Source organism: Antedon bifida, chromosome 4 (assembly GCF_963402885.1).
Source record: "Antedon bifida chromosome 4, ecAntBifi1.1, whole genome shotgun sequence".
NCBI lineage: Eukaryota > Metazoa > Echinodermata > Crinoidea > Comatulida > Antedonidae > Antedon > Antedon bifida.
In genome coordinates, this window is record NC_136229.1 from 19,463,243 (window position 1) to 19,478,599 (window position 15,357).

Genomic DNA, 15,357 nt, shown 5'->3' on the forward strand with positions numbered 1-15,357 from the left:
ACCCTAATATTGGGGTTAAAGTTGTTTTTAGAAAATCCTAACATTAGAAAAGCCGAGGCCTAAACTAAAGACAATAGCCTACCCTTCTTCTTCTTGTGACTGGTCCATCATCATGATTCCTTCTTGTTGAAGCTCAATCGATTTGTTGGCCATGCTTGGTTGGTTGTTAACAGAATCTTAGAATTTTCGAATTCGAATTTTGCTTAGCAACACGTTATGTGTACAGAGTACAGCTAGCAGCACGTTAAAAACAACTGGTAGAGAGAAATCTCAAGTTGTTGTCGATTTTTAGCTGGTCGATGCGCTGCTTATATAGATAATTTTGAGCGCGTGTGCGTTCACATGTTCGATATGCATCTTTTTGTTCTACGCGCGGTTCTAACGGTCGAAACGTTCTATGGTTGCCAGGATACAGTATTCGAAATTCCATCGAATTCCATTTTCAGGCCTATTGCGAAAAAAAATAACCAAAGCACTGTTTCATGTTTAAAATTGTCAACAAATGCTTACGGAAGGGCTACCAAAATTGCCTAACATGTTACCTGCTAAATAACAGTGGAGTACATAATATGGCAGCATTGCACCAGGAGAAAGGAAACGGCCGGATCTCAATTTCAAGAAGGTTGACCCCTTTTCTCGGTGAATCTTCTTCCGATTCAAAATCGCACTCGGTCCGGCTTTCTTTAATAAAAGTAAGTAGGCCTAGTCTAGGCCTTGACCTAGCCTAGTTTTAATCAATAATGCCTACTTTAAATAGTCATAATTATTTTTTGCCTAAATATGAAACTTTTAATAAACAATAACGAAAATGAATAGAGAAACAGTGTCCGTGAATGTGTGTGTGTCTTAAAAGTATTGCAATCATTTATAAAGCTAGTGTATTGCCAAGTTCTAACACGCTTCATATAATACGTGTTGTTCTTTTATTTTGTCTGAAATATCAGGACTAGCCCAAGAGTCCAATGCCGTAGATATCGATATACTAACCCAGTTCCCCCCATGTTGGGGCCTGTAGGGAAGCGAATTTTGTTAAATGACACCCCTCTATATGACCGGAAATGGTACGCTCGCACGTACAATTCACGATAAATGACAACTCTAGTTCGCCGGAAATATCGGGCTACAGGGTAGCAAACAACAAAAACATAAACTGTACAACACAGTGTTGCTTAAACCACACTCCAGAGAAAAGAAAATATGATCGAAATTTGTAGAAAGAAGAAATTGAACACTGAATTATTTCAAAGTTCGGAACGTCCGTATAATTACTACGGAAATTTGGCGCAATAAACAGATGTAAGGTACTACGGAAATACTTAAATGATGAGAGAATCCCCGGCAAAATGCAATAATTATGGACAAATCAACGACCCATATGACGGGGCTTTCCACGAACACAGTGTGTGGCCTTGTGTACCTTCTCGATCATAACGTAGGCCTACACAAGCAATCCAAACAGTCAGAAATTCATTCTGAGCATGTTCATAAACATATCTACAAAAAACGATATAATATATGCTGACGTTGATGGTTATTATTATGATTAAATGGGATCTAAATTTTAATTTAGTGACAGAAAAAAAAGTAGTATGAAAACACTATGCGTCCGCCCCTGCAGTTGATTGCATTGTGTTGAAAAGCATTAAACATTATATATTTATTTTGTTCATCTCTGATATGATGTAGAGTAGCCTGATATAAATTGCGATACGTTCCTGATTAAACACTATACCTATATGCATTAGATGCACTAAACAACATTACACATAAACAATTACATTGCTGATAATTACAGACAAATGTTATGAATATTCTAACCTTACTAATCATACATAGCTATGTTAATCTTAATTAATAACCGACCTTGATGATCCAACTTTAATTATTGTCGTCCTTGTTTGTTAAACATTAAATATAATATTTACACACAATTAATTTTACAATTGAAAACGATTAGAACATAATGTTTCACTAATATACACGACGTTCATAATCCCACAAGGACGCAACGCACGTCTAGAGTACAGCTTGGTTTCCACTAGTGACGCAACGTAGGCAATCGACGCAACGTAAGAAAATGCCCTTCCAATATTATTGTGTTTGCCCCCGCCTGCGTGAAATCATGGTTGTTGCGTTTCTAGTCTAGTACGTAGTCATGTAAGTGCAGCGGAAGTAGAGTTCACCAATCACACGTTCGCGGAAGCGTCGTCATGATTGGTCAAAATACTTCTAATAGGAATTGAGCTTAATATACGGTTCTTAGAAATTAAACAAATTAATTAATATACAGCACCTTAAGGAATATGTCCATCTCGATTTAAATACAATCCAAAGTTTACCGATAACGGACTAGCTAGACTATTAATTAAGTATTTGAAATGTTTTAATCGTGTTATAAACCATTTTGATGTTTTTTCGACCCTCGCAAAGAGTTCATAAGATTCTTGAGTTGGTCAAATTCTTGCTGACAACGTAACGTATCGTCTTCAGTAGAATCAATCGAGAGTGTTGGGGTGTCGATTAGAAATGCTCGTTTGCCGTCCTAGATAAAAACATAATAAATAATAATAACTTTTTAAACGACTTTGGTTGGGCAGTTGATAATCTTAAATACAACCTAATGGCGTAACGCAGAGGCCTGAGGCCCCTGGTTAGGAACCCTAAGTGGCCATCCAACGCTTGAGGTCTCTGTGGCATTTTTAGCCTTTTTCGAGATATTTTAATGCAAAGTGTTTTTTACTCTGGGCACTGCTCAGGGGCCCCATAAGCTCCGGGCCCCTGGGTTTAGCCAGTGAGCCGTTACGCCACTGATATAGGGTCTACGTGTTTGTAAATATATTTGTTTTTACTCTGGGATGGAGTACCTGATCTAACAAGTAGCAAGAGTGCCAAAGACCGAATGAAGATTGTGAAAGAAAATATTGTCTTAATCTTACCGACTCTGAATATACGATGATATAATCTTCGGAAACATCACCATGCAACATTTTATTTCGATGTAGAAACAGCAAAGCTTTTGTTAAATCGTTTTCTATCTGATTAACTTCTCTTTCCGTGAACACCTGATGCTTTGCCGCGTTTGCCGCTACTTTCTTGGCGTGGTTATCTAGAATTGCCGACAACTGATAAGGACGAGACGTTCCAACGCTTAGCATCGGAAGAATCCGGTTCCTTTCAACATCCAGTCTAATCTTCTCCAATGGTGTTAAATCTAAACCTGTAATTGTAAACAAAATGGCGTCATCATTTATCGTCTGTTTTAAGCATTGTTGAGAGGTGCTGAATTATTCCAGGATATTGTTTTGTTTGGTAAAGGTGAGTTGTTACAATCATGGAAGAACTTCATGTTATAATCATGTAAATGGAGTTTCTGATCTTGTTGACGTCAGACATGTTGGAAAAGCTGGTCACGTATCACAATTATCTGGGTTTTGCTTTGCAAGGCCAACTCAGACAGTGTTGTGCGACGAGGCCCGACGAGTCGTCTCGTCGGGAGAAAGTTAAACATGTTTGAAGTTCTCCCGCGACGACCTTAAAACTACGCCCGACGCTATCTAAAGACGACTCGTCTTGTTGGGATTCAACTCAGACAGCACCGACGAGTCAAGACGTTTAGATCGTCGGGCCTCTCGTCGTACGATGCTCTCTGAGTTGGCCTTAAGGTGAGGTCTACCGATTAATCATCCTCACTCCTGACTCTAGTGATGGCAAACCCAGTGTATCATCTTCACGTGACGAGAAAGGGCGTCTTTTCGTCGCAAACCCGAAAGAAAATCAAGGTACTTACTTCTAGATTCAGTGTTCATCTGTATAGATGTACCATGCCTTTTCATGCGTCGCCTCCTCCTTGCCTCACCAATGTACGGAATAGTATAAAGATACGGATTAATGGAGGAGTTTATGGGCATAATCAATGTTGCCGACCAGACGTAGATATCCACAGGGATCTGCCACGCTCCAGTCTGCGCCACAATACCCATCAGGATGATTGGGAACCAGCAGCAGAAGTCCGTGAAGACAATCACTGCCATTTTCGTTGCCATCTTCAACTCGTTAGAACTGGCCTGACTTTTATTCACCGATGCTGCTGCTCGTTTTACACAGATATAAATGTAAATATAACTTATTGCAATGATGAAAAATCCAAACAGGTTGAACGCTAGGAATATGGCTATGGCGTACTCCCATCCTGGTAGTCTGTCTCCGGTTAGCGGTAGTGCGAGACAAACACTGGGCCTTCCATAGTAATTATCACCAAAATACGGTATGTTAAACATCGGCAAGAAACTGATGATGATTGCTATAAGCCACGAAACTACAAGTAAATTCATACACCTTTTACGATTTAACCGGTATGTACTAAAAGGAAATGCAACAGAAATGGCACGATCAATACTCATAACAACTAAAATAAAAACGGAGAATTCACTAGATAATGTTGATAATGAACCGGCGAAACTACAAAGAAAACTTGTTTTCCAATCGTCTGCAAACCGCGCGTAACGACCTCTATAATATAAATCAGCTCCCGCGATTATTATCATGTAAAGACCCATTAGAAAATCAGAAGCGGCTAGATTTGTGATAAGGATGGACTGAACATTGCGGTAGTCTTTTGAATACAGGCGCCAAATGATGACAATGGTGTTTCCTAGGAGGGCGCTTATTCCAAGTATCCACATAAGAACTCGTAAAACTACGTTTTTCATGAGATCTTCACAAGAGGAGAATTGATCAGCCGCAGGATCACAGTGTTCGATATCACCCACAATGCAACAGAAAAGGAAATCGTCTGATGTTCTATGGAAGAAAACAAAAAAGAATGAGAATTTAATTTTAAAATGTTTGAAGGTTTGCATGGCCAAATCAATATGTGATACAGTATAAAACTCTGTATACACTATCAAACTTTATGTGAAAAAAAAATGTGATGTGCCCATATTTTTGTTGTCAAACTAGTTTGATAGTGTAGACAGAGCTTAACGTTTGCGGTAGGCGTACACCACGTTAGTTTTTAAAAAGAACTGTTGAGTTTCTCGACGTTTCTATCAATATACTTCGATCGTAAGAAACGTCGAGAAACTCAACAGTTATTTTGCTTTTCAGGTGTACCGCAAACTTTGTATCAACAATTTAATTTTACTTTTAGCAACACATTACCTATCTTTAACTAGATCAATGCAGATCCTACAACTTGTTCCTGAAGGGAACAACATATTGTTGGCATACAGCAATATACAATAGTTTCAACACTTACAAAGATTGTAATTTGTCCAAACCGTCAAATACGTCTCCTTCATACGTTTTTAATTCATTCTTTTGTATATATCTACAGTTAATAAAGTTTAAGTCATTTGAAAAAAGTACACAATATTACTGGTCTATCAATATAATTTATAATGCCGTGAACGGCGCCCCGTATATTTAACTTACAAATACTGTAGTTCCGAAATAACAAGAAATACACCAGAATCTATGGATATTAAACCATTACCATTGATGTATCTGAAAAATATAAACCACTGGTTTGTTACATAGCATTTCGTAATTTCCAGACTTACATGTTAGGAAGTGAGAGAAGGAAAATGCAAGTAAAGAGAATAAGATTGCAAGTTTTGACCAAATACTTACAAGATTTCAAGACTATTTAATCCATAAAATGCACCGTATGACAGATGTGTTATATTGTTGTTCGTCAACACCCTTTGAATTCAAGAAAAGTAAAAAATAAATTTTAAAAAAAGCATTGATTATGTCATAAACTAAATAGTAAAAAATCTAAGATTTGATAAACTACTTACAGGCTTCGCATGTTTGCTTGATACGCAAATGTATAAGGTAAAAATTCTTCGATGCCATCATTTGAAAAGTCCCTAAAAAGAAAAAAAAAAACAATTATTAGAAGTGCATATAATAGATCTTTATATCAGATTCCTTTAATCGAAAAACCAAAAGAGCTTGATCTATAAAACGTATAAAATGGTAGTGGCTATAGGCCGATCTCCATTCTGAAGAACTTACGCGGTTAAAAGTAGTGCGAATAGTTCAATATCGATAAGTACTGCCTCCTTTAGCGTCACTTTTCTATTTGACCTCCGGGTCACTGGTGTAATTGTTCTGAGACCTGTCAAATTTCTGCAATGAATATAATAATACATATATCGAATTTGGATTGATTTGATCGACAAAACATGCAGGCATATTCGTATTTTTAGTATGGTCCCGGTATGTTGCAGGCGCTTTTAACTGGCCATTTTATCAGTGCTAAGCTTGAAAAAGGCAATTTACTGAAGCACTGAAGCTTCTAACCAACCAGCGTCTCAGCTAAATTTAAACCAGTAAACTGATTTTAGTAGATCCTATCCATTTTATCTGGTGAAACATACTTACAAATATCGTGTTGAAGTTGATATACTTGATGCCATCGTCTGGTTCCAGGCAATACCGCTGCATTCCATTTCCAGTCCTCTACAAGAACAGCCATTTGGACACTCATTTCCTGAAGCAAAAAGCGCAGACGTTAGAAGGTTATGGTTATTAAATGAAGCTAATGTCTAGCTGGGGTATGGAAGAGACAACACAAACATCTGAGATTGGTTTGAGTAAAGAAAAAAACGTTAAAGTTTAACTGAACTATGCTTACCACAGAATAGTTCGTCATCGCCTTCAGGACAGTCTTTGACGCCATTACATCTATCATCACGTGGTACACATATTTCTGAATGACTACACTTATATGAACCAGGACAGGTGTATGCAACTGAATATATGTAAATAAGTACAATTTCAAAACAATTTGTACAAGTAATACTTAATTAACAGTGAAAGGTGTCTAAAGTTCTGTCTACACTCAATCTTTATGCGACAAGAAAAATGTGATGTGCCCATGGACATGATGACATCATATTACTACCATATTTCTGCATATTAATACCATATTGAGGCACATCACATTTTTGTTGTCACATAAAGTTTGATAGTGTAGAAAAGGGTTAAGCTTGTATATTTTTATCTAAACCGATTTTTCATGGGAAACGAAAGGCCATGAAATCTGGATGTAGACGGCGATTCGGATTATTTTTCGTTTAAAATGTATTCGCACGTAGCGTTTCATATCCGAGTAAAATAAAAAAAAAAACGCTCATAAAGGAATACAATGCTAACAGTCAGGGACTAAAGACTTGAGGCAAGTCTAGATGGAATAATCTTAAGTGATTTAAAAATAGCTATCATTACCACAGTCTTGTTCGTCCTCGCCATTCGGGCACTCCCATACACTGTTGCAACGTAATCTTTCCGCTATGCAGTAACTTGCCGGACATTTGACCGTGTTCTTTGGACATTCAAAGTGTTCTGTCGACGGTTAAAAAATAAATAAAGTTTAGTGCCTTTTTTTTTATTACAAATCCTAAAAACATTAATTACTTTTTTAATGCTAATAGTTTTGTTAATAAATGAAAATTGCTGATGAAAGGTCTGGGGTGGATTCTTAAGCTCTGTCTACACTATCAAACTAAAGTGTGATGTGTCTAACTAGTGTTATGACGGCATCGTGTCTATATATATGGAAACAACACATTTTTTTGGTGACATACAGTTTGATAGTGTAGACAGAGCTTTACAAATATAACTTACCACACTCTTCGAGATGTGATACGTCTCTACATCCTTTTTGTATGTGATATTCATCAGGGTCAAAGATACATCTGTAGCGTTTTGGCGAACATTCATTATTTTTACACGTCATCTCACTCTTTGAACATGTGTTGTTTCCCCAATAATCTTTAAATATAATTTAATACAACATTATCAAAATAAAATTATCTTATAACGATTATATGAAATTAAATTCACAATATTGGTATTTGGTATAATTACCACAATTTATTTCGTCCTCCACTATCCCACCAGGACAGTCGTTGGTGGCGTCACATACGGCTCGCGATGGTAAACAGGAACCATCATAACACTGAAACCCGGATGAACATACATCTAACAAAATGAATAATCTATTAATAATATATTTACATAATTTATGCAAATTTTGCATACAAGTGAGTAGACCTATTCATACAGTAGTAATGATGTTTATAAACATTGGTATATTTCGAACATGTTCGGACAAAATGTCGGGGATTATTAAAAATTAAATTAAGTTTTAAAAATAAAGTTTTAATAGAAACGCACCACATTCAATTTCATCTGACGAGTCTTCACATTGTATAAGTAGATCACAGCGCATGTGCATATCTATGCACTGACCATTGTCGCATGTATACTGGTCCACTGAACAGTTCGGATGATCTTTAGAGTATAAAATTAAATAATATTTAAGTTAGGTTTCCTAAACTATAACCACTGTAACATAAAAATGCACCATACGACGTGTAACTTACGCTATGCTTGGTTCCACAATGACGTAAGCGCAAAGCAGGCGAGTTGACCAAAACGGATAAGTGACAGTTCAATAATCCATCACTTGTGATTGGTCAAGTTACCTGCGTTGCGCTTCTTACGTCCTTTCACCGCGTCCTAGTTGGAACCAAGCATAATCAAGACATTCTGACCTTCCAACATCAACATAATGACCGAAGTACAACATATTTTAAATGTGTATATGGCGCCCCGTACTGTACTCCTTTCTAATGATTCTACAATTTGTACATATTTAAACTTACAGCAATCAATTTCATCTGACAGATCTCTACAGTGTGGAATAAAATCACAAACAAAAGATACAGATATGCATCGGCCATCTTTACATGAGAAGCCACCTTGGTCACATGAATCTATAAAACATTTGTATTAGAAAAACGGCTAATCATATTTGTTTAATTTGTGAAAATTATATAGATAAATGAATGTGTATGTTTACATGTGTGTACACTATGTGGGTGTGCAGGTTAATAGTAGTACAACAAACAATGCATTTGATGTATGTAGTTAAGTATTTCAATTAATGTACAATTGGTTATTGTAAATAGAGGACTTAAGAAAAAAAAGTTAAGAAGTAAATACTTTGTATAATGGTATGATACTAAAGAAAAACATAAAATAATGAAAAAAGGTAGAAAATGTTTATAAATTATGTAATGAAACATTGAATGAATAAACTGCAAACCTATAATGAATTATTTATTTTGTAGCTAAAAAAGTATTTTACAATTTCTGACAATCTACCTCAATCAATCATAAACCTGTACAGTATACAGGAATTAACATCTGACACAATGTACTAATATCGTAGATAATTTATTGTTGTGATATGACAATCAATAAGTAATACTCGCAGTAGACATTGCGTAGTTTTTAAAGGTGTATAGAGCCAAATAATGCGTTTTAATGTATAATACTATTGTGTACTGTTGTATGTAAGTTCAATAGTATAATGAAAGTAATAGAAAAGGTGAATAAATGTGGGTTAAAATAAGTTTACATTGGCAAAGTTTAATTAAAATACATCGTGTCTCTCAAAAGTGCGTTTAATATGATTACACAGAGTCTAAACAACGAACAACAACACATTTCCAATGAAATGGTAATCCTATTTTGGTGTTCCTTCACCATGGTGTTATGATTAAAATTCTATAATTACATAACTACTGATCAATACATTTACTAAATTAAAAACAGCTTATTTAATGTAATTATACAAGGATGTTTTCACGGCTGAAAGCTAGCTGTTAATTATAATTGCTACTTTAATAATACCTTTGCAATTCATCTCGTCACTTCCATCTTTACAATCTTCTGTTCCATCGCAAACAAATATTTCATGTATGCATTCTTCGTTATTACACTGGAAGTCGTTGCTATGGCATTCTTTAAAAAAAATCATTGTTAATAATGTGCTGCTTTTGTTATATATTATGAATATAGATGTGTACATAATCAAATTGACAAGCAAAACTCGTATTGCAAAAATGTTTAATTTTGCTGTGGGCTTTGAGAAAAAACCAAAGATTTTATAGCCGACGGCTTATAACATCTATTTTATAATCTATCTCTAATGTAATTTTTGCACAGTATTTTATTTGTTTTATGTTTTGTTATGTATTGAATTTTGTTTGTTTATATTATGTTTTGTTGACGTGGGTTTGGTTAAGCACATCTTTTGATGACAATTTTTAAACTTTTGCTTTACCTCGACAGCATCGAAATCGAAAGATTGAAAATAAAAATAAATAAAATAAAATAACATCTCTCTGGAAAAAACTGTCCGTCATTTATCATAACATGTGATGTATCATGTGATGTATCTTGTGATGTACCATGTGATCTATTTATGTATCATAACATGTGATATATCATGTGATGTATCTCGTCCTTATGTACTGGTATTTATTCAAATTCAAACAATATTAAAACAAAGCGGCAAAAAATGCTGAATTGAGTTTTAATTTACATGAGGGAAAACATTAAAATGTAAAAAACAGAGATAAAAAAATCATTCAAATTAAGCAATATTTAATTTAAAAAGTTATAATTTTTATGGTAAAGATGCCTATGAATGCAACATTCGTATGTTTTACTGTATGTGAAGATATACGGTATCCTGTAAAACATCTAAAGACATAATTGTATTTAATAATACCCTTTTAATATAGATTATTTAAATAACAACCTCAATAATTATTCATTGATATAGATTAAGTTTCAATCATGTTGGTAATTACAATCTGAACAAACAAATATAAAATTACATCACCTTGAAATGAATTCTCATGCATATTTACTGTTGAGTTACTCCATATGGCGTTCTCTGTGAAAATAACATTGCTTAAAATGATCACCATATTACAGTAAAAAGGATTAAAGACAATTACATTTATTTTGTATTATGTGAGGTGGTTTATAAAATGTTAAGCCCTGTCTACACTATCAAACTAGTTTGACAAAAATGTGTGATGTGCCCAAATATGGTAGATACCCAAATAATGGTAGTGGTACCGTATGACATCATGTATTTTTGTCACATAAAATTGATATTGTAGACAAAGCATTAAACTGTATGACATCATCATGCCCATATATGGGCACATCACATTTTTGTCACATAAAGTTTAATATTGCAGACAGAGAATTAAACTGTATATATATCAAAATCACATGTCTATACTACTACTACTGCTACTACTGTACTACCACTGCGCATACAATACATTGTAAGATGAGTACAACAAGCGAGTCAGCAATGTATATGGCCTTGTTACTTTACCGAGCTGATACTTGCAGATGTATTGTGATGTCGTGGGGAACTCGCAAGCCACTTCCTTCCATTGTTGAAGAGAATGGAATGTTTCCACTGTAATTAATGTACACTGTTCCAAATTTCCTGGTTTTGGTTCGTTTGATACTACATTTTCTTTTCTGAAAAGCCAACAAATGCAGTAATTACAGTATTATTTTCAATGTTTGCTAGATGAATTTTATAATTTATTGCAAAATGGTTTATTGTTAAATATTGTTGGTTTACCCATCGCTCTTATACCATGCCGAGTAGCTTAAAGGGCTTCCGTTACTCCAAGTATAAACACCATCACTACTCAATCTGTGCGACAGTCCTACAAATTAAAACAGTTACTGTAATTAATAATTAACAAAACATGACGAGGCAAATTTGTTTTGCTGTTGACTAAATTCGAGAAAACAAATAAGTAGCCTATATATAATACCATTATTACTATAGAGGGGTTTTCATAAATCACACTTTATTACGTATTTCACTTAGTCAGTAAACATTTTAAAATTGTGGTATTCATTTAGATAGGAGAATTTTACATTGTAAGGGGCTTTTGTCGAATATTCTTCAAATGATGCATACGGCCACTGAAATCATTTTTTATTATAATGTCATTTATATAATAATTTAAGAAAATAATTACATCTTTTTACTTCAAATTCCCTTCTGTTGAAAATGTTATTTTATTAATATCAAGTAAAAAGCTAAGTTCATTTACTTTGCTTATAAAAAGAGAAAGTATTATTTAGCGCACACATAAGTTTATTTTATTGATAATATATTTATATTGATGTATTCGGGCCAATGGTCTACTATAATAAATGGCCTAGGTAATGCTCCTAGGAAAGAAAGAAAGAACTGAAGTAAACAAGCAAGCAAAAATTGAGCAGACACATTGGATTTACAAGGTTCAATAAAAAACCCTTGCAAAACGAACCTATATATGTTTCGCTTTCTTCTGAAAGCCAATAGTTTATCAGCATATAATGAATAAACTCCATTTCTTTCTTGTTGTTAATGAACACGAGATAGGAACCAATTTGCTCGCATTCTGTTATAGCCTCAGTCCACGTTAGTACTATTGAATTTGAAAAACGTTGATAGCATGCGTAGTCATACAGTACCCATTCTGGCCGACATGTACCTGTGGAACGTGAGTATAGCGTTCCCATTGAACTGAGCTAGTGAGGGCGCTAGGCTGGTTGCCTTGGAGAAGTATCATGGCGGCCTTCATGTATGCAGCGTGGTTGTGCCTTGCCCTTTAGTCAAGTGGATCAACCTGAGTTTTCGGCATGTATTGAATATAGGACTATTCCATTATTATTTATAGGGGTGTTAGTCAATATGTTGGGTTGGGTGTGCCAGGCTTGTTGAGGCTTCTATTGTTCGTGTCATTGTGCCAATTGTTTTGTATTTCACTGTGTTTGAGAAAAACAAACAAAAAACTGCTGCTGTAGTTAGCCTATAGCTTTTATTATGTGTCTGTAAATTATATCGTATTTTACACTATATAGGCCCTAACATGTTATGTTATAGGCCATCAACAGTTAAATCATATCATGTTTTATTTTACATTTCATGTAATACAGTATTGTTTTTTTTTTCTCAACAGCCGAATCAAGTTATATAGCCTCTTACAAATAACAAGAAAAAATACATTCAAACGTTATTCACAATAAGGAGAAAACATGTACAACTTATTTAATTTATGTTTTAATTTATATAAATCCAAAGGCAAATTAATGAAACAATGACAATGATGTGGGTATCAGTGGCTGGATCTCAATAGAGATACAAAAAAAAAACGAAAAGCTAAATCAAAACGATAAAGTAAAACAGCTAGAAAAACAATATATATAAATACATCCATGTTTGTTTTTTTCTCAACCGTTTATGACTTTAAAACATTCAGTACACTTTAAAGGCATAAGATTATGTTTTATTTCATCGACCCAGTTTTAAGTGTTATTTAGTAGTGTCATGTTTGGTTCAACTCAATGAGTTAGCAATATGTTTGTGAAGTTCCCTCTCCAGCTGATCCTGACACAAAAACTAAAATAGTCAGAAATAAAATTGCAGAGCTTTCTCTCATGCAACACACGCTAACCCTTCCCCAGTACAAGATAATTATATTATCTTGTTATTGAATGTTAATGTTATTAGTTGAATTTTGTAAGCCTAGCTAATAGCCCTAAATTACAGCCTACGACGGCGTGTTACTGTTGTTTACAGTACTGTGTTTTGCTAGTGCAGAGATTAGGGCCTAGTTGTGAGAGTAAAGCGCAGGATTGGTTATTTTGGAGTTTTCAGAGCTTATACTTGTGTTGTAGCATACAGGTTTTTTTTGCTATTTGTTGCTTTAACCATGCTATTTATGCTAATATTGCTATTTCTGCTTATAGCTGGAAAAGCAGTTGTGGTTGCTACTGATATGTTATTGTGCTATTGAAGTCTAAGGGCTAAGTGTTTCACTGCTATAGCAGCTATTTCTGCAATAGCTGGAAAAGTATGGAACGCCTCCTCTGCCTTCAGTTCACATTTATCATGCAGTACACACCAATGGTCATGCAGTACACACCAATCGTCATGCAGTACACACCAATGGTCATGCAGTACACACCAATCGTCATGCAGTACACACCAATCGTCATGCAGTACACACCAAACATCATGCAGTACACACCAAACGTCATGCAGTACACACCAATCGTCATGCAGTACACACCAATGGTCATGCAGTACACACCAAACATCATGCAGTACACACCAAACATCATGCAGTACACACCAATCGTCATGCAGTACACACCAATCGTCATGCAGTCAAATATTGCGTAATTTATACCGCCACCTATCGACAAAATCCAATATCACGTGACGTTTATTAGACGACTGTAAAACTAAGGCTATTCAAACTGTATACTACAGCAACTCACGATGTCTACTACTACATCGCACGTGCTTTATGACTAAAATGGCTGGCAAAACTATTACAGAAATCTTGGAATCTATAGGACGTAGGCGCGGCTAGGAGGCCATTGTAATCATTGAATTCCATAAAAGAAATAATAAATAGTCTTAGTTTTACAGCCGTCTAATAAACGTCACGTGATATTCGATTTTGTCGGTAGGTGGCGGTATAAATTACGCAATATTTGACTGCATGACGATTGGTGTGTACTGCATGACCATTGGTGTGTACTGCATGGCGATTGGTGTGTACTGCATGACGATTGGTGTGTACTGCATGATGTTTGGTGTGTACTGCATGACGATTGGTGTGTACTGCATGATGTTTGGTGTGTACTGCATGACGATTGGTGTGTACTGCATGACGATCGGTGTGTACTGCATGACGATTGGTGTGTACTGCATGACGATTGGTGTGTACTGCATGACGATTGGTGTGTACTGCATGACGATTGGTGTGTACTGCATGATAAATGTGAACTGAAGGCAGAGGAGGCGTTCCATAGAAAAGCAGTTGTGGTTGCTACTGATATGCTATTGTATGGAACGCCTCCTCTGCCTTCAGTTCACATTTATCATGCAGTACACACCAATCGTCATGCAGTACACACCAATCGTCATGCAGTACACACTAATGGTCATGCAGTACACACCAATCGTCATGCAGTACACACCAATCGTCATGCAGTACACACCAAACATCATGCAGTACACACCAATCGTCATGCAGTACACACCAATCGTCATGCAGTACACACCAATCGTCATGCAGTACACACCAATCGTCATGCAGTACACACCAATCGTCATGCAGTACACACCAATGGTCATGCAGTACACACCAATCGTCGTTCACATTTATCATGCAGTACACACCAATCGTCATGCAGTACACACCAATCGTCATGCAGTACACACCAAACATCATGCAGTACACACCAATTGTCATGCAGTACACACCAATCGTCATGCAGTCAAATATTGCGGAGTTTATACCGCCACCTATCGACAAAATCGAATATCACGTAAGGTTTATTAGACGGCTGTAAAACTAAGACTATTTAAACTTCTTTTATGGAATTCAATAATTGCAATGGCCTCCTAGCCGCGCCTGTGTCTCGCATAATAAATTATTGTATATATAA

At 35.6% G+C, this 15,357-nt stretch overlaps 1 protein-coding gene across 1 annotated transcript; it reads right to left on the reverse strand.

Annotated features, from left to right (window-relative positions):
• Positions 1-1,724: 1,724 nt before the first annotated feature.
• Positions 1,725-10,757, reverse strand: LOC144839522 (uncharacterized). The gene is made up of 17 exons (XM_078694920.1): positions 10,709-10,757; positions 9,712-9,822; positions 8,679-8,789; positions 8,188-8,304; positions 7,879-7,992; positions 7,636-7,782; positions 7,237-7,353; positions 6,644-6,760; positions 6,391-6,499; positions 6,022-6,135; positions 5,802-5,873; positions 5,632-5,703; positions 5,434-5,505; positions 5,258-5,329; positions 3,788-4,800; positions 2,937-3,217; positions 1,725-2,542 (listed from the first exon to the last, which is right to left on the reverse strand). The coding sequence occupies exons 1-17, from the start codon at positions 10,728-10,730 to the stop codon at positions 2,393-2,395; spliced, it is 2,811 nt and encodes a 936-aa protein (XP_078551046.1). The 5' UTR covers positions 10,731-10,757; the 3' UTR covers positions 1,725-2,392.
• Between the last annotated feature and the right edge of the window lie 4,600 nt (positions 10,758-15,357).

Coding starts and splice junctions, on each gene's coding strand:
- LOC144839522 (XM_078694920.1), bottom strand. CDS start 10,730: ATGCATGAGAATTCATTTCAAG. Junction 8,305..8,678: donor GTCAGATGAAATTGATTGCT/GTAAGTTTAAAT, acceptor TATACTCTAAAG/ATCATCCGAACTGTTCAGTG. Junction 7,993..8,187: donor GTCAGATGAAATTGAATGTG/GTGCGTTTCTAT, acceptor TCATTTTGTTAG/ATGTATGTTCATCCGGGTTT.